The sequence below is a fragment of the Opisthorchis viverrini genome (genome assembly GCF_000715545.1).
Source record: "Opisthorchis viverrini unplaced genomic scaffold opera_v5_20, whole genome shotgun sequence".
Lineage (NCBI taxonomy): Eukaryota > Metazoa > Platyhelminthes > Trematoda > Opisthorchiida > Opisthorchiidae > Opisthorchis > Opisthorchis viverrini.
In genome coordinates, this window is record NW_008751676.1 from 1,315,576 (window position 1) to 1,335,645 (window position 20,070).

Genomic DNA, 20,070 nt, shown 5'->3' on the forward strand with positions numbered 1-20,070 from the left:
GCGTCGTACATGGATAGAGTGAGAGAGGGAGAAAGAAAAAAATCAGCGTAGATACAATCATATGATAATGCGCAAATTTTTGCACAGAAGGTCGTTGAGACTGACTGGGCAGTGGTTCTGTGTGGGCATGTCCGTCAGCTGTGACGTTTCCAAGACTACATGACTAAAAGTTGGCATATGAATTTGACCAGTGGGTCTGTGAATGTACCGAATGTGGGTCCATACTGGTCAGCTGACAGTGTTGGGACTCAATACCTTGCTACATGTCTGCTGTCTGTCATTTGTTCTGTCGAAGAATCACTTTCTGCCGTTCTCTAACTTGGGACTTTGTTAAACACTTGTTACGTTTCACCAGGTTGTTGTCGGTAACCTGAGCATTTTGTGTTGTTTAGAGCCGAAACGGATAAGCCTATGCTTAACAAGATGTGAGGATGGAAGTTGATTGTTTTTTCTCCCACTCAGTGCTTCCACTTTAGGCGCTTCAACCATTAACTGGCACTAACTGTCGTGATGGTCACTTTCTAACCCCTTGTTCATTTAGCTATATCGGGTCATTGCCTTTTTCCATTAGGAATCATCGTTCACTCATGCTTGTTTGGTAGAACAAGCAATTTTCATGGCGTCTCAACCTATTTGTTCGTATGGCTTGTCTTGTTCTGCACATCCACCGGACAAGGAGGCTCTTCAGTATTGTTTCATATACTAAGAACCTCTTAACTGTACATCATTACTGGATCACATGAAATGATATGCGAAGCGGTTACCGAAGAGAGGGTGCTTTGTTTAGAGCCTTCATTTAGGTCTATAGGACGGGGATTGAGATGGTTGGAATGTTGGGCAGCGGACAGGCCAGAAAAGCTACTTTGCATAAGTTCACGTATTATGTAGCTGGCAGCTATCGAAACATCCGCGACCGTCAGAGAGTTATGGTGACTTGTTTTACAGCACTCTTGCTAACCTGACCTACCCTATTGCTTGCTAGTCGCCTCACAAAAAAAACAATGGCACACTGAAACGTTTTTGAGGAATGTTGACGTTCAATTAACTGGATTACTATGCCCAAACTCCTAACGAGAAAAACGATACCTTACCGGGGTGAAAGCCATTCTGATTACTCAGTAGATTATGAAAAATTTATGCGTATACAGTCTCCTATTTCCAAGACACCCACGTGGTCTGTCACAGCAACGTTTCCCTTACAGTCTTATATAGGACGCCCAAGTTTAGGAGATCCATAACTTTGCTTTCCGGTGGCCGCTTTTGCACTCCAATCACCCGTCTAGTAGTACACAGTACATAACTTACACTGATTTTGATAAATGATTTCTCAACTGCTAGTGTACTGCAGACGTGTACTAAAATGACGCGTTGTCAAATTACGCTCTGACGGACTTAAATGTGATAATACAACTCTGCGGAAGCTTTGATAAAACGGATATATGGACCGTTTCACGCTATCAGCGACTCTTCAATCTAGTTATCCCCTCACTGATCTTTCACAGAATCGCTAGTTATTGAATTTTTTAGGGATGACCAGTCGATGAATTGAGATATCGATAAGATTATTTACAGCGAATCGATTTCGATCCGATTCTCCCCGAAAACGGGAAGCAAATCTGGAAATCTGAAACGACTATTCCCGAGGAGAAAGATAGTTTGCTTATTCTTTTCAGGCCGTTTGTTTGGCTTGTACGCATTTGTTTTGACGCAAAGCAAACTATTTAACACAGTCAATAGTTCTAGACAGCCAGCGTTTCTCCATCTTTCTGTTTTGCTCTCCTACGACTATGTTGTCTCTTTGAAAGCAAGTCTGTCAGGAGACGATGCTTGAAAGGAAGTTGTGCTCCTTTAATTGCCGGTATGCCATCCTTTATCATCATGATCATGATCGTTAGCTGGAAAAAATCGTGCATGTTGTTCAGTAGTTGTATCTTACATTTTTGTTCGCCGATGATGTGGGAATGAAGGGGTAGACAGCTACGCATGCAGTTGTTCTTCCCCTCATCCTTTTCTAACCGGTTAACCGATGAATTCCACCCGGTAATTAGCTTATTGCCAGTCTGATTTCTCCAGTTTCCAGTATTTATGTCAATCTATTCAAATGACTTCTCTGTTTCGAACCGATCGATTCTCGCTTACACACACACAGGTCAACGATTCACAAGGAATGCTCTACCCTTGGGTATATTTTGTCAGTATGATACTAATCGGGTCGTTTTTCGTGATGAATCTGGTTCTCGGTGTTCTAAGCGGGTAAGTTGTTCTGTTACCCGTCATGGTTGGTTCATTAATAACCAACCTGTTTTTCTTCATTGTCCTCTCACGCAGTTGTTCGTTCTGGCAACCGCCTCCACACCTTGGTGCGAAACTCTTTTAGCTGACACTTCTCTCGATGTCATCATAAACGGATTGCATCACTTTGTGTGATTGGCAATCGACAGAATGTTTTTGTTAGATCAGGTTGCTTGTCATGACTGCATCTTACTGAGATTATAATAAGCGATCAATTCTTGTTGAATAGTAATGAGCTGAACACCTTTTTCTCATGGTCTGAAGCATGCTTATCTGCAAGATTGCTAGTCGCTATCGATATTTTTAGGAAGCTGGTGCAGTTGGATCCCACTGATTGACTCGTACAAAGCGATAGATTTTTGTAGAATAGTTTTGCACGTGTGAAGTGCACCGCCGCCGATTTAACTGGCTGTTTTTGACCGGCTGTCTCGCTATGCGGATTTTATATTCCGGTTCGAAATTTTCACCACCCCGTTCCTTGAGATCCACGTGGTCGTGAAGAAAACAGCCTTCAGCCTAACGTCTTTTTTGAAGACTCACTGTCTTCAATGTTGCTGTTATTTATGTCCAAACTTCCATACCTCCAGTTTGTAGCCGGAAATAAGAAATGCTTCTATTCTTGGTCAGTGCGGTTTCCTTTGCCTGTGTGATAAATTTGGACCAATAGCTACATTGCCTCTTATTGAAATACGGTAGACCAAACCCACACAGCCGTCCAGAGGGGAGGGGGACGGTTACATTCATAAGGCCCATTAATTTATTTACATTTTATGCTAAGTGTGGTTATATCCCAAAATGCTCATCACCCCCTCAGTCCTAATGTGACTCATCGGATTGAAGTAGTCACGTGATCTGTGTTTACAAGCTGGTGCTGTTCGCTTCGCTGTTCTCTGGTGCTGATTATTTGGATTTGGCGATGGTTCTTGGTATATACAAGAACGATTTCTTAAACATGGTGCCAACTGATGCACCAGGCTGCCTTTTACAGCTAACTGTAACACCTGAAGTGAAATGTGTGTAGAAAATAAGACTGATGAAAGCTCTGACACTGCGCTTACCCGATGTGCCCCGAGAACGGGGGAACCCGTAATCAGCTGCCGAATAATATTATAAGTTATGTGTTATCCGCTGTTTACTTGTTGTTGAAAAACCCAACACTGTTCCATCTGATTGATTCTAGGTGCTCACACGAGACACGTGGGATAAGACCCAAAACAACCAAGTAAACCTAATCCAAACTAGCTTGGTTTTCAGAATTTTGGTGTTATGCAGTCAATTAGAAGTACGTAGGAAACTTACTGCTAATTCTGCTTCGGTCCTACAGAGCCAATCTATCATGACAGGGCTGATTGTAATCAACCAGCCTGGTAACTGGGGGGTGGAACGACAATTCGATGTGATAAGTGATGCTCATTAATAAAATTTTTCAAAAACCGCTGAATAGACCTAACCCTCTCCCAAATTATGGAAGCACTCCACAAATCGGTAGCTTAGTCGTACGAGTGAGCGGAAGTTTATAAAATGGTCCTGTTTGGTATCCTAGCAAGAGCGATTCATGAGCGTCAGTAAATACCAAACTTACTAGGATACTAATCTGCGGATTTTCTGTGGCACGTGCTGTTTATACCGACACTGTATGAGTGTCCTCAGCCAAAAACGGCACTCGGATATAAGTAGATGTATCTTACACATTCCTAACTGAACTTGACAGCAAAGCCATTACCGGCAAGCTCAGCTGCGTTGGCCACTGCCCTCTTCCTGGATGATGTCCCTTGGAGGGAGCACATCACACACATTGTCGAACATGGCCCAGTCGCATCCTCAGTAGTGCTCTTTCATCCACGCTGTTGCTTTAAGAGCATTGCTCCCCTCCGGATCTTCCCAATAAAAAGTCCACGCATCAATTATGTCAGCTACCTCCTCCAGTGCGTAGTTGTCTGCCCCAACTTCCCAAAACCGTGATAGCTATGACTACTGTAAGGCTAGTACGCGGTGTTCACAGCTGAAGGTGAATGGGACTACGACACACATCTGTCACGTAAACCCTATTTGAAGGCCTTCTGCCACCTCATCGCGCCAGACGAGTCGCACTTTTAAACTACGGGCGTTGAAACGTACCGAAGTGTGTTCAACACACGCTTCAACCAGTCGCCGCAATCCAAGTTACCGCATGCCTTCTCGCCATGCTAGCTAAATGCAGTTTGCCGGTTAGGATCTCACCGCGGCTAGGTGTCTAACTTATGCGGCATAAATCACATTTTACGGGCTCGGAGTAATCAAGACTGAAAGCCGTATCACTCATTGCTGTTTTCAAGTCTTTAAACTGCTGTGAAATGAACCAATCACCTTACTTGGGCCAGATTCACCTATATCATAGAGAGTGAGTTAAAGCATTCTTGCAGAGTTTTAAGGCTTGTTTTTACATTTTTTAGGCGTCTGGGGCAGACAGTTTTCACCGAAGTCGTAGCGTAGTTTCAAACAGCAGATAAAGGTCCAAAACCCCGTATTAACACTGAAATTTTTTCCATATGCTTACGAGTGATAAGTTACCCATTCGTATTTTTAGGAAACTGGTGTGGAGTAATATTCCCAAGAGCATCACGTGGCAGGTAAAACGCTTTCTTTTCTGGCAGTTGGTCGTGGATGACGGACGACAATACTGTTGATTCTCCATTGGAAGGCCTTTTTTAATGGTGTCTCTTAGGTGGATTACTGTAATTGAGAATCCAGGTCGCCTGAGATCGTTCCCTTCACGCTACAGCCAGCTTCAGGAAAATTCTGACTGTCTAGATCAAGTCATCATCCGCTTCCGTTTCACATCAACATTCTAGTTCTTATTGGTTTCACCAGGATGAACGACCTTGTAACCACCCATTGGCCTTCAACACTAGAATTAGAAGGAATTATCCTTTCTGGTTTCAATACGGGTTTGGTTAAGCGGGACTCGTAAAACTGCCACATGGAGAAGAAAAGTAGCAACAATGTAACCGTTTGTCATTGTTTGCTATCCTGAAAAACTTTGCTCATACATGTTTACGGGAAGGGATAACTGTAACGAAGTTGATATTGGTTTTGTGATACACCGCACACAGCACTTGCTTTGCTTCTGAGGGGGCTGTGAGTAGCACGGCTTCGTATGGATGATTTTTGGCCGCACATCTGGACCAGAATAACAAAGACCGTAGCATTTGTTTGTCTAATGTGGAAAAGTATTCATACATCCCAGTATTTGTGTTGATCATCAGAGCCTACCCACCGTTTGTCATGACGATATCATATGAGTACCCCTAGACATCAGTCGATCAACACAGTTTCCACTCCGAACAGTGTCGTCCTTGTGATTATGTGACACTTCGTTACAATGTAGTACTGCCCCTAAAGTCCACGCACATTACTTTTCGGGCATCATCCTAGCAAGTTTGAATGTATTTTAAGTTTCAAGAATGTTTTGTTGACTGTAGAGCCAATCGACTCTTGAAACGGTTGAACTGATTCAACCTGTGCGTTAACATTTGTTCTGGACCGGACCAGCTGTGGGTCTTCAACTACTGGTTCCTATATAATGTACAACCATTACCAAACCGTGAGCTTGGATTCGTACGAGTGACAATTTTCAGTCCCAAAACAGCAACTGAGTTTACATCTCGCCCGATCCGAGCTTGTCAGATGAATGGAGCAGGGTTTCATCAGCTAACGTTCCGACTAAATGTCCCAGTCCATAAACTCAACAGCACCTGTCTGTCGACTTGCTTTTTTGGTCGACTCGGGTGTTCTCCCGATCTGAAACCCACACCATTTGAGGGATGAATTGGGTTCACATAAAACCATAACTCTTAAACCCCTAAAATATAGTGTGCTGATCAAATTATTCCTGATATGTCTCTTTAATTATAATGCATACTTATCCGTCTTATGCGTTATATTTTTGGGTGTGAAGCCGCACTTGGGGCTGCAAAACTGTCCTACACATCGTTCATATGTACGTTCGTTTTACCGCTGTTCATAGTGAATTCTCCAAGGAGAGGGAGAAGGCGAAAAAGCGTGGGAAGTACCAGAAAGCCAGAGAACAAATGCAATTCGCCGAGGATGTCCAAGGATATTTGGATTGGATCAGTGCAGCTGAGGATATTAGCGATGATGAGGACAATGCTGAGAAAGAAGCGGATAAAGAAAAAAGTGAGCCCCATTTTTGTGAGGGATATATATATATATATATATATATATATATATGGATGATAGGTAATACTGTCCACTTACCAGCATGCAGTTGTAACTGAACTGCAAAGGGATCAGTTATATGCGTTGGCTCGCTCAGCAAGCAAATAGGCGACTGCGCAATTTTCGGACAACCCGACACGGCATTGATTTTCAGCCTCTGGCGCCGATGTTAAAATGAGGACATAATTCTGGCATGCCAGGATGAAGAGGTTTGTTTCAAGAACTTCGTAGGCTTAGCATGGTGATACCGACAGCGGTTATTTGTTCATCTTTGAGGTAACTGCGTCATCCATACGTTCCTTTAAGTTTAAGCGTGTTGTACGAATATTCCCTGGGAACTAATCACTGACGCAAATGTAAGGTTTTGACGAACGATCTGGCAATATTCCATTAACCAAATGATTAGCTATGTGTGATCCTTGGGATAATGTTCAGAAAACGGAATACAATCTCACCTCAGTTCCAACTATCTTCGGTTAGCGCGCAGGACGGTGAGCATGCCGGTGACCCACAAGGAATGTGTCCCCATCCACTGCAAGTCAAGATGGTTGAGGCTGCCGCTCCCGAAAGAGTAGTTCCTTTAGCTGGATTTGGACGCACCATATCTCAACGCTGCCCACACCTCCGTAGGTTTCTCTTCTCTGGGTCTCTTATGCCATAATAATACAGTTTGCTTTATCAGTGTTCCTGATTTCAAACTTCCTTTTTCCAGCCGATCGAAGGCACATTTTTCTCGAAAGCGAGCGTTCACTATTAGTCTCAGGTGAATTAATCAACGAAGGTTGCGTTCGATTTTAACCCTCTTTGAACTTCGACGTATTTCCCTGTTTGGGCTCTTCATTTGGTCGCACATACACATGTATCGCGCTGTGTTCTATTAGGTTCTATTACGCAACTAAAGAATTGCCATTTTTAACTACTCGCTTACGTATTCTGTTCACGTGTCAAAGAATTTCGTTGGTGCGCCGCCTGTCGTAGTACTCCTGCAGCGGATGAGGAGGAAGAAGAAGATCCATCTGACCATGGAATGGACAACGGACCAAGAAGTCAGGCTTCGCAGCAGAACCAATATTTTTTCTGCATTCCTCTGAAAGGGTGAGTTGTTACCAAAAATGCATTCCAGTGAGATTATTTCTCTTTGATTCCCAAGTTTATCATGGATTTTCATGGGCCACACTGTACAGCCAGTGTGAGGTGGATATTAAACGTTATCTGCGGCTATCCTGTTACCTTCTTTGAAATAATTTCAATTCCAAACTTGATAAAAACACTCTCTAGTTCAAACTTACCACCGTCCTGGCAACGGCATGCCGGTTGTAACTCTATTATCCGTCACAGTTCTTCGAAACAAGGCTTTCCATGGAATTGATAATGTGCAATGATTTTGAAAGCTTACTGAAGTTATAGTCGTCTTTGATCGGAAATGTCATCTTATTCTAACGCTGTTGAGAGCAGTGAGCTGGATGGCACTAGACCAAACGAGTCTACAAAGTGCTCACGTGATACCCCTTTGACTACTGGGTACCGCGTGAAGTTACTCACTCACGAAGTGAGAATTAACACTATTTGTAACCATGTATGGTATAGTATAGTCAGTCCATACAGGCCCAATCTGTCTATGTGTTCTATCATTCTATCATTCAGCTGCAACGGTAATGTACTTTGCCAAACTTAATAATCCGAAAGGGCGGGAACTCCTACTGTGTTTCATCGACCGGAAGAAACAGTGTTAATTCTTGCTGAATCTTTTTTGGAAATTAATTCATCCCTACAGACAATGTAAGCCACTATTCTGGTATACATGTTTCGGAGATGTATTCCATAGTTCATTTTCTCTGTACATAATTCACCACTCTGTTAGGCATACACGTATCAGTCGTTGATTGTACGACCAGATATCGTGAGGTATGTAAACCATAAACAATACAACTAAGCAATCTCGAAGAGGGATTCTATTGGATGGCAAGTTATCTGGTTCCGTCTGCAAGGAATACTTCCTCATGACGGTGAATAGCCGTACCATAAACAGCCAGTGGCACGTAGGGGTGGTAGATAGCATCGAAAGAACATGGGCAGAGTTACATGCTTTACGCGAACTGGTCAGAATGTGCTTGAAGAAAGGTCAGTACGAACTGCTAAAGAGTCGCCATGAACTACAGAGTGAATAAACAGTTCAGGTTACTGTATATCATAGTACCAAAATTTGAAATATGGATAAGAACAGAGTGACCGTATGACCTTACAATAGCCGCTGTGTCAAAAGTTTCTTTGTGGAGTTTGTTCGCATTGGAAATGCTCTATTGGATCAAGGGTGTTAGCGCACCTATGCGTCCTTTACGAAATAACTTTGTGAATGCAGTCCTTTCATTCAAAGCTTATGAGGCCGCTGAATCATATTCCTTGTCACTCTCATTCTGAATCCAACTCCCGATGCAAAGGCGGAGATCTCGGAGATGGAACAGACGGTGCCGACGGTCGTGTCGCAGACTAGTCAAGTCTCAGACCTTCTACTGGATAGTTATTGTCCTTGTGTTTCTCAATACCGGTGTGTTGACTTCCGAACACTATGGGCAACCGTTGTGGCTGGATCACTTTCAAGGTGGGTTTATCTTTAACTCGGGACAGCTCAGTGTTTAAGGCACAGACTGGTTGACGGAAGTTTATTGATTCGAGCCCAACCCCAGCGTCTCGATTGCTCTCTTCTAGTCTGGGCAACCTGACATTATCTCAACCCTCGTGATTTCCTCCGGTGGCATGACAGCTGGGCACTGAACGATTACTTTTTACTGGGGTTTATTTGTGTTCTGTCTAACAGCCTTTCCCCTATGGTGACACTCCTATCCGTCAGTTATTCCTCAATCCCTCAATCCAATACAACTTGTTTGTGCTTTGGGAGATCGGGCTACAAATGTAATATCGTGCTAGCTTCCACTTTCACGCTTCTATGGTGTGAGCTACGCAGGTTTTCATAAGGTGCTCTGTCCGTATGCAAGTCCCCGCCTAAAAAAGCGATGTCGCTAACTGAAGTCGATATCGGACTGCCACAAGAACCATCGGCACAAGAATTAGAATGCACCTTAAATCCAAGTAGCTCCAGCATCACATAGCCCATAGCTTTTAACTGACGGTCAACTGGTCTCTTTTGGACCTCTATTTTAAAAAGACTTTGGCCATACAGCGGCTGAAACTTTGTACACCAGAAACGCACATTGGCCTAGAGGTTTGCTTGTATGCGTGAATTCATCTCCATGTGAATTCATCTGCATCTTTTAGGGACTGCTGGTGACAACAGCAAGAGTTTATACATTTGAGAAACTATTCAGGGCAACCAGTCCAATAGATCTGGCGTCAGTGTGGGGATGGTGAGTATAGGAACGTGTGTGACAACATTGGACCAGCACATTCAAATGTTTATTGTTTGAGTTCCATTGAAACGACTACATTTTGCCCTAACGGTACACTTCGCTTGAGCTACAAAACTTTCCATTTCGATGAAATTGACAGAGCCAGTGAATCACTGTTTCAAAGTGATGCATATTAGTCGTTGTTGGTCCAACAGTATGCAAAGTGAACTGAAACCTTTCTTCGTTTACACCGGTCTCTTTTATTGTTGTACACCAAGAAGGAATACTTTGGGACAATACAGTTTTTGGCCTCTGGTGACCTATTTTGGTCGTAGCACACTAGAAATGTTCATGCGGAAGCTTACTACTTCACCTGATCCTACAATTTTTCAGAAAGAAAAATTTGTTTTCTATAATGTCAAAATGAAATGTACCTTCAGTATTCTTGCGATCCGTTTAGGCTAGTTCTAGCACAAAAGTTGCGTTGGTGTGCACATGTGTAATAACTTACCTATAGACCAACTCGTTCTCTTATCCACTTAAATTTCAGATCTGGCCAATATCATCTTTGTCGTTTTGTTCTCCATTGAGATGTTGATCAAAATGTATAGCTTGGGCATCCGTTGCTACTTTGACTTCATGTTCAACCGGTTCGACTTCTTTGTCGTCATCTGCAGCATCGGTGAAATTATTCTCATTCGGACTGAAGTCATGCCTCCGCTTGGTGTATCAGTGCTTCGATGCGCTCGTCTTCTACGGGTATTCAAAGTTACTAGGTGAGTGAACCTGGGCGGTCAAATTGCACGGGTTTTTTTTATTAACTGGGATCCCGGCAATCCCTGTGATTATTTGAAGATTGGTTATCTCGTCACCACTTCCATCTCCTAGATATTTGGCGGGCTAAAGTCCCACCAACCAACGGATTTTTACAAGGATCCGATCCTACTGCGAATCAACGGGAACACTGATTAAATCCAAGTAGCAAAGCGGCCTCTCCTGACTTTTTTCATGCTCCTGCTACCCGTTTCAAAAGCCTCGATGCACCTACGCCCGGATCGGAGGAGTTCGTTGTGAAGCCGGACGTGGTCAGTCAAGTGCGTGTTTCGACCCTCACTGGAGCTCTTCAGATGGAAATAGACGAGTCGGTCTCATGACAGATTGCTGTCGATATTAGTTACTTTAGCACCGGGCGTCTAACCACACTTGGGCTCATTCCAAGCGGGGAGTTCTTCGGGAAAACCGGTGACTTATGAGATAATCTTAGTTTATTTTGCTTGTTCTTCTCATGACCTCGTAACGGAAAGCCTTTCAATAGCAGTTGTGGACGTGAACAGTAAAAATTCGTTAAAACTTCCGTCAAATGACCAGTATCAGTGTGCACTGTCTGGCGATTTGATTGCATATTGGCGCTGCCAAGCCAACCCAGAGGGTTAACTTTACAGGTTGAAGCTGTCGAATAATCTAATCCATATGCAGGCTTAGCTGTTTGGTCAGTAATTACGTGAATAGCACTTGCAAGAAACAACACGTGATGAAATTGGTGTGTGGTCGCATGTATCAGCCTATCAGATGGCTCGGTCCGATAAGTCAGTTAGTTCAGTCCAGAACACTGGAATTTTCGTCCAAAGTTGAGATCTCATTTCAACGAACTCCAGGCTCCTAGTCTCGATTAAATACTTACCTTCATTTGATTCGGTTATCTCCTGCGTGATGATGAACCGGCTTATCGAATCACAGCTGCCAAAGTGTGGTGATCGGAGGTAAGGCTGTGGCAGATACCGATTCAGTATCGGTAGCGTCGCGCAGTGGCGCGAACCGTAGGTAGCCAGTAGACCCTGATGTTCAACATTGGCTTGAATGGACGCCTGTAAAAAGTCACCTTTGTTCTGTTCCTGATTACTACTGTTCCACGGAGTTACACTACCGCTATGCTACCTCGTGCCTCCTGATCCTTAGCAGTCGTGAATCCCACTTTATCACGTGCACGTTGACTGCTGGTAACGACGCTCAGTGCGCGACCGTCAATCAGTTTACAACACATTTGTTGAGTCGGTCCATATTCTCGTTCAATGTGGATTTCCACTGGATTTCTCTGGTGGCAGCAGCAAAGCCTTACGGGCCGCGAATTAAGCAAACGTATCAAAGTACTGTGTGCTGCTTTGGAAGTGCCCGCTTTAGAAGAAATCAGTCGTAAGTGCAAAGAGGTAGCGGCCAATATACGCGACGTTGAGAACTTGACATATGATGCTCCAGATGGTGCACATACTAACCACTGAATTACAGTTTTTGGCACAAAACCTTGAATCTCTTCACGACCACAGCATAATTGAGCTAGACGCTCAGTTAGACCTCAACCATAAGTCTGTGTATGGACAGGGCGGCACCGTGGAAACAGCAAGCTCAAATAATGAAGCGGGCTATGCATCGGGGAATACATACAAACGCTCAATAATCATGTGCACGTTTGGAGCAAAATGCTGGTGGAGGTTCTGTGGACCTTCATAGTACTTCTTTCTATTAAGTTGAAGTCCGAGTAATTCATGCTCAGTGAAGTTTAGAACGCCTACGGGTGATCCTACGGCAGACGAACAGGTGCGAATCGGCTGTAACAAGTTGCCAATAGTTGGATTGCTTACGACATAGGAAAACATGCTTATACGATGAGCTGTAGTTCATTGGTTCCCATTGACTCCCGGTGCCTCAAGTAAAGCAGAGGTTTTTGTAATAGAAAAAAAGCAGTTTCCTCCATCGACTCTTTTGATTTTCAGAACAATCGTGAATTTCGCTTTCTTTGTTAGCTTGGCTTTGTGAAGGGGAATGAACTGACAAATGGGTCACTCAGCTGGAGTTACCGTGACACTCGAAAGATGATTATCTCCTGCTGCTCGAAAAGATAAGCCCCCAGCACACCACTGTCACAGTTTTCGGACCGTCTCAGAGAATGAATCCGTCGCTTGCTTCACTTGGTCCGTGGGAGTTTCGTCCGGACTAATGCTGTTTTACCGAGAGCGGCTTAAGCAATGCAATTCTCCAGTCGCAAACTAGGTCTCAAGCTGACATTTTTAGACTTATGATCCAAACGGATATTACGGTCGGATATTTTCATTGATTTGATCGTTTTTTAATCGCAGTGGTATTTTAGACGCGATTAGTTCGGTCGTGTAATGCTCTGCAGAAGGTAAAGCAATAGCCTGTCGTTTTTCGCCTACATTTAAAGTTCTTAAGGAAAAACGCCCTTCTGGTTTGTGCAGTTTTCAATCAAGTACATACACACAGTAGTGCCAACTCTGTTTCCTCTCACTCATACATTTTTCTGCCGTCCATAGGTATTGGGGCAGCCTAAGAAATCTCGTCGGCTCTCTTCTTGCAAGCTTAAAGTCGATCGTCAGCCTTCTTGTCCTACTTTTCCTGTTCATCGTGATTTTCGCTCTTCTCGGGATGCAGCTCTTCGGTGGGCGATTCAATTTCAAAAAAGTGGAAAAACCTCGTTCCAATTTTGACAGCTTCTATCAGTCCCTGATCACCGTCTTTCAAGTGGGTGAATATGTTCTCGCTCAACAAGCTCGTCACAGTTTTAATGCGCTTTTATCCCATACTCAATATATTAGAACACTGTTCAATCCTGGAATGGTTTTGCCCCCGGGGAGGGAGATTACACTTTTTCGCTACTTTTGGCCTTCACATACGGTTTTGTTCACATCATAATTTTCGGCGTTAGTAGTTGTACTGTTGGGGGAAATTTACTTCTGCCGTCGATCGATAGTGGTTCGCAGCACGCCATGCCACAGTATTCCGAATGAGTTGGTTGCGTGTTTCCTGTCCCGGTTGGGTAGATGTGTTTTCTGTGGAGCAAATTAGCTCGCTTTTCACTTCTTTCACATAGCTGCTGTACTAGCAAACCGACACATATAGATGATCGGCCAATTCCTCTCATTGGCGCGGACAGTTTTCCAGCTTGATGTTGTTGCATGTTTATATATATATATAAAAACCGCTCGTATCGCTTCCTATTCACACTACTATTTTTGTTGTGCGTTATTTTGAACCACACCGCTTTCTAACATCTTGTTAAGTAAAGACCTCTCATCTTCAACATAGAATCTCCAAAAGATCTGTGCGTTAAACAAAAGCTGGTTCGTTGACATAACACGGCAGTTTCTTTAGAGCAGTCTGTGAAGACTGATGGAAACTCGCTTACGACCGACTACTGGTTTCGCCTTTATTATTACTTATCGGACGCGATCCATTTGAAGCTCCCTATACCTATTTACAGATGAATGACATAGTCAAGAACTCAAGTTGGATGCATCGTTATCTGAGTAGTTTATTAGTCATCCTCCAGTGAGTCCGAATCGAAAATAACACTGCACACCTGATGGATTTCCACTTAACAGGTAGCGCAAAAACAAGCAGGTGAAATTTTTGATGGCAACAACCCTGGCAGATTCATTATGGCCAGTGGAAATGAAATTTCAAAAGCTTGAAAAATGACCCTACGGTTACAAACTTCAAAGGAGTGCAGAGAAATCAGTTAGTGTACGACTAACGGTGTGTAACTCATTGAATGTTCTTGCGCGCATACAACAGAACAGCTTTAGCTAAGCAGATGAAACCGAACAAGAGTCTTTGCCATCGGTACATCGAATACACATAAATCACGAAGGAAATAACAACTACATGGTCGACTCCTGCTTGCAGAGTCCCCTGATAGCAATAGATTTAACCAACTGTAGCACCGTGGCGTTCACAGTCCCCCACGCAATGTGGGACCAAGCTGCCGGACCGACCCAGCGTCCACTTTGACGACCTATCGATGGAGCTAGTATCGGTCGTGAACTTTCCTCTGAATTTGTAATTCAGCGTACGCGTGATGCATCTGGTCATTTCTGTGTTTTCTGCAGTGTTTGACTGGTGTCGACAGTATTTACTGCTCAAGGGTTTCCCTCGTTAAATTTCGTAAGCCTGTTCGCACACGCAGATAGTGGAAAGGGCTTTGGGGCAAGTCCCCATATTTTCAGATTCAGTTAAGTTTTTCACTAATATGCTTGTTGCCGAATAGTCTAGGGCTGCATTATTCTGTAAACTGAGTTTAAAAGAAGGTGATATATCAGCTGATTCTTTCTAGTTTCAGCACACGGGACTTTTGCCAAATGATCGGATTGAGTTTAGTTTTTTGGTTATTTCGAACAATAAACTGCCCATGTTTGACCCATGATCCACTGACTGACGAGCTACGTCTTTTAACTGTAGTCGCCTCGGATCCACGGAAAAGCGATCAGTTTGACATATTAGCTCTTATTCACCTAAGCACGGCAAATTTAGAATGTTTCTGTTTTTTACGTCTTACGTTTGGAGAGGCTGTGTTTGGGTCAGGGAAACCAGGCACATACTCCGTCCCCTTATGGTGCTGTGATGGTGCTCCGCCTATAGTGGCCACATCTTCCAAAAGCAGTTACTTCAGTGAAATTTTCTGTTATAGCCGTCCTCCTTCATCAGGTGAGATTATAAACGGGTCAAGACAGACCGTCAGCAGCCGATCGACGTACCATCATTTGGGGCTTCTTGTATGGTTCTGTGTGAGCAACCCATGACCCTTATCTCACACTGTGTGCTGTCTTCAATACCCTAGCATTAGCACAAACAAGCCCGTAGACGCTTTTCAATGCTTTTCCATGTCGTTCTTTTTTGTCTCTACAGATACTGACCAGCGAGGACTGGAACGAAGCCATGTACAATGGAATCAATTCTTATTCAAAAGGAAGCGTAGGAATGCTTGTTTGCCTGTACTACGTCATCCTCTTCATATGTGGCAATTGTATCCTTTTAACAGCTTCCAAGCAAACTATTTCGTTGCCATGGATTTTTGGCAGTTTTTCCGATCCCGAGGTTCTATACAATGCCTTGAGCGGAGTGATCTCTTGCAGCGTAGGCCTCGTTCTTCTGGGTTTCGTTTCTACGTGTCTGGTATCTGAAATTCACATGTGAACTGTCCACACTTTCGTGTCACTCACGAACGTGAGGAAGAATAGGAATGACTTGACAAGCGTTATCTTGACAATTCAATTTGGGCTCCAACTGGTGTGTCTTTTTATACCTTTTGTCGCCAGCGATGGACATTCTTGAACAGCTCCTATACGAATTATTATCGCCATCATTCACTCTATCCAATCTGGATGAAGCAAGTGTTGCTGGAATGCACCAGGTCTAGACTCTGAAACGACTAGAACACTGCAAAGTACGTGGAAGTTCATAACAAACCTGAAGAGAGCCGATACGCCGGCTACTACTCGGTTGCAGTGCTTCACCTCTTGTTTGGAATCAGCTAACTACAATATACCCTTCTGGTATTTGTACTTTCTGCAGTTGTGTACAGTTTGGCTGGTTACAGCAGATCAAGTCGAGTGAATTTCCATTAGCAGAGATTAATATCGTCCGAAAGGTTTTTTTCAATGAAATTTTGTGATGCAGTGTTCTGATTCCTCATCAGTGAAGCTGAAAGGAACGAAAACCGATTTCCAGGCCACCATTGAGAGACCGAGTTGTTAAAATGTTTGATACCATACTGCTAATCTGACAGACTGGATCTAGAGAAAACAGGCAGACAAGTGCACGTCCAACCTAGACTCCAGTGGATTCGATGTAATGCAGTCAACATATATCGACAACCAAGGTCAACTAATCACCGTGATAAATCCATTACCAATGTGAAGGCACAAGTCATTAATCACTTTCGATTGAAGAGTCATGTCCTTGAGTGATCGTTCGCACTAAACACAGGGTTCAAAACTTTCTCTTATTTGCGCTCATCAGCAGCGCCTATCCTCGACTATGATTTGAACCGCGGAAATGTGGCATGTTGGGTGGACATCTTACCACCATCCATCAAGGTACATACGAACAGGAGCACATGTTCACCCTGAGCGTATTTACCAACATGACATGAAACATTGTGGCTAATCAAAGGTGATGCTCAGTATCATCCCATCACCTCGCTCTTGCCAGTGTCATATATACCATGCACCAAGTATCAGAAATCACCCCGATTGCACACACGTGAATTGATCGTAAGAAATTCCGTGTTACTACCACCAAACTGACTGAGTAGGGTACTCAGTAGTACTCCGGGAAAGCATGTCTATCCTTAATTTGTCAATTTGGAGAATTCTATCTCCGGTTTAATGGCACCACTGATGACGTCGTCGTTAAGGTGGTCAAGTCCATTGCAGACCGTAGCAACACATCCGGTTTTTCGTTGTTAGGATTTTGACTAGCTAATTAATTCTGAGTGGGTTGATTTATACTGGACAGAGTTGTTTTTGACCAAAAGCAGTTTCCTGCGGGTAGTTGCTTAATCGTAGTATATAGAATCTGCCACCCGGCTTCTCTGGTTTGCGGTCATTACTCCTGTATTGATCAAGTTTTTCCTGACAGTTCGTCACCACGTGAGCACCAACCCCTATTGGAGACTATCAGTAGGGTTGAGGGAAGTGTACATCGTGTGATAATAAGCTGCGAAACTGAAAGTTCGGGTGATTTGCAGTCTTCTGATCTGGTTTGCATTTGATGACAGTCGGCTGAGTGTGATCGTGAGGTCAAACCGTTTTTGGACACAAAGATCAGGTTAAACAATCCCCTTGTTGTGGGATTAACGTATCGCGTGCTGTGCGCGGAGTTCACTGTTTACACACAAAAACTGCGAATGGATCGCAGCAGGTCCCACGTTCAGAATTACTCTCGACGAAGAGACTTCCCGTCAATTTGTTGCAGTATCCTTCGGTCGAGTGTTGTCTGAATCATCATGTTCTGATAAGTGGAGAAATATTTGGATGAGTTCCGACAATCGGTAGGATATGTGAAGTTTCACCTGCTTTTGTGGTTCTTATTATTTGTCGTCAAGGTGCTCGTGACAGGCACATCAAGTCAACACCCTAATTTGTCTACGTGTCACAAGTATATGCTTATCTGGGTCATCTGCTCTGACAGAAGTAAGCGAATTCACCTCCAATCAGCAATTGCTCGTAATGTGTTTCGAATACAGTTGAACATTTGTGATTTGGAGCTGCTTGAGGTGAGCATCCTACCTAAGCGGTAGCCACTCGCCAGTGGGACATTTCGGTAACTCCTGGAGCTGTTCACATTTTCGGGAGAAGACTACGCATTGTTATCGGCATATTGTGAAAGGAACTTAGTTTTGTGAAGTCATGTATTCTTTGGGTACTAGGTAATAATTTCTGACCGCTATAATTTAACATCGTGAAAGATTTTGAATGGAAAATCCATGTAGTATAGGAAAAACTGTGAGATACGTTGGCTGGACTGTTATGTAAAATGCCCGTACTTGCATGTCAATCGCCACATTCACAACACTGTGGTTTCCTCTCCCCAATCTATTCCTTAACCCTAACCCTTCGTCACCGTCCCCAAGATATTCTACTCAACGTCTTTTTGGCCATTGCCGTGGATAACTTAGCAGATACTGGTTCGGGTGAGGAGAAGAAGGAAGAATCCGGTGAGGAGAAACCAGAGGGTGAAGAAGACAAGATCGAATCAGATATGAACAAAGCAGCAGTCTCCGCAGATCTCGCCGCACGCAGGCTTAGTCGACAAGTCTCTGGTCAATCTGGCACGCCCAGTTTGACCGAAAAAGTTCACAACGAATTCAACGACGTCACTCAGCTTTTGGATCAACTAAAGTAGGTTTCATTTATTTGTAGCAGATTTTATTGTGGGGAAACAATCCCATGGACACATTTCACACAAACTAGGTGCTCTTAACTAGGCCTCTTCTAACTTCATCGGTGGGCGGAATCTGGTCCGCTGTTACTAAGTATGAGAGCCGAAATCATTATTTTTATATTGTTCAAATAAAACGCATCATTTTTGAACAAATGACTGCATCTTCAATATCGGCGGGAAAGTTTTCCACTAATATCAGCCGGTTTTGAGACGCGTAAGAGTTTCTTTGGTGATTAATGTAACATTTCTATTATAAGCTTTCATCCACTGCAGTAGCACGAGTTTCATTTTCCCTATCGCTTGCGGACACTGGTCGCGCAACACTAGACAGGTGTGTGTAGCAGCCCTGCCGACTAATTGCCCAAGTAAATAATGAAAATGGTAATCGTTCAGCTGCAACACCCTTTCCTTGCCCAGCTGTCGTGGAACCCGAAGGAAACACGAGGGCGAAGATAATTCAGGTTGTTCAAGCTTAGATAGGAGCAGTCAAGGTGCTGACGTTGGGTTCGAACCTTTCGGTCAGTAATTTCGTGCCTTAACCACTGAGCTATCTTTAACTCAAGTCCAAGTGCAAGCTGGACTTTCAACTTCTTGCTGCGAACCAGTAGGACAAATCCACACGGATCCCTGTTCCTCCAAAATTTCATGCCTCCCCAGGACTGGGCCTACAAACTCACCCATTTAAAGAGCTTTTTTTGCGCTCCTTGGTACCACATACCTTTCTGATAAATGTTGTATATCTTGTGTTCGAGGCTGATTAAAGCTAAGAAAATGCTGACCTCCTACGCTTAATAATAGCTGATAGCTCGCACGGGGTTCTCGCACAAGTTCCATCGCAATCTACGTCACCAAGTATTCCGGAATGCACTTGGATATTGTCTGCTTTGTGAAAGCAGGTGTCTCTGTTGTGAGCTTTTCTGGATTTTACGCGCCTCATCACATTCAGTTTGAGGATTTTTCTCCGGGAGATTTGTTCAGTCCACATGCAATCATGAACTGTAAGAAATGCTGACAGTTTTCTTCCTCATCGTGTTGCTCGTCTAGCTGAATGGATTAACAGAATCATCCGATACTCTTAACTCGGTATGATGAAGAATTCTTGTAACAAAGGCCAACGAATCGTCTTTTATTCGGACAGGACCATTGCCTCATAAAACTCCGATTTAATTAGTATTCAAGGGATGTAAGGAATTGCAACTGTCAACTTTTTGAGTCATTTATCCGTTTTATAATGTATGGAACATGTTGTTTTCATTTTTTTCTTGCCTAGCTTGGATCCAATCAATGAGGAAGAGGATGAAGACAATCGTTCGACAAACAACCTCTGTAGGTTGTCTTTTCGTCCAAATTCTGTCCTTAACCTAAACAACCTCTCCTGTCACACACGTTGGTCTTCATTAACTAGCCGAAGGACAATCCAATTACACAACAGATTTCGATCAGCACAACCATTAGATCAAATTGGTTGACAGGACTGACT

The 20,070-nt window shown here is 43.6% G+C and overlaps 1 protein-coding gene across 1 annotated transcript in view; it reads left to right on the forward strand.

Annotated features, from left to right (window-relative positions):
- The window catches only part of T265_01818 (hypothetical protein), a gene marked incomplete at both ends in the record, with an annotated part of 34,228 nt that extends 14,169 nt beyond the window's left edge, over positions 1-20,059 (forward strand). The window contains 9 exons of the mRNA XM_009165928.1: positions 2,150-2,253; positions 6,299-6,468; positions 7,461-7,605; positions 8,949-9,109; positions 10,405-10,630; positions 13,181-13,388; positions 15,552-15,669; positions 18,280-18,547; positions 19,861-20,059. Of these exons, the coding sequence (XP_009164192.1) occupies positions 2,150-2,253; positions 6,299-6,468; positions 7,461-7,605; positions 8,949-9,109; positions 10,405-10,630; positions 13,181-13,388; positions 15,552-15,669; positions 18,280-18,547; positions 19,861-20,059 (1,599 nt within the window). The remainder of the gene's footprint in view (positions 1-2,149; positions 2,254-6,298; positions 6,469-7,460; positions 7,606-8,948; positions 9,110-10,404; positions 10,631-13,180; positions 13,389-15,551; positions 15,670-18,279; positions 18,548-19,860) is intronic.
- Positions 20,060-20,070: the final 11 nt, after the last annotated feature.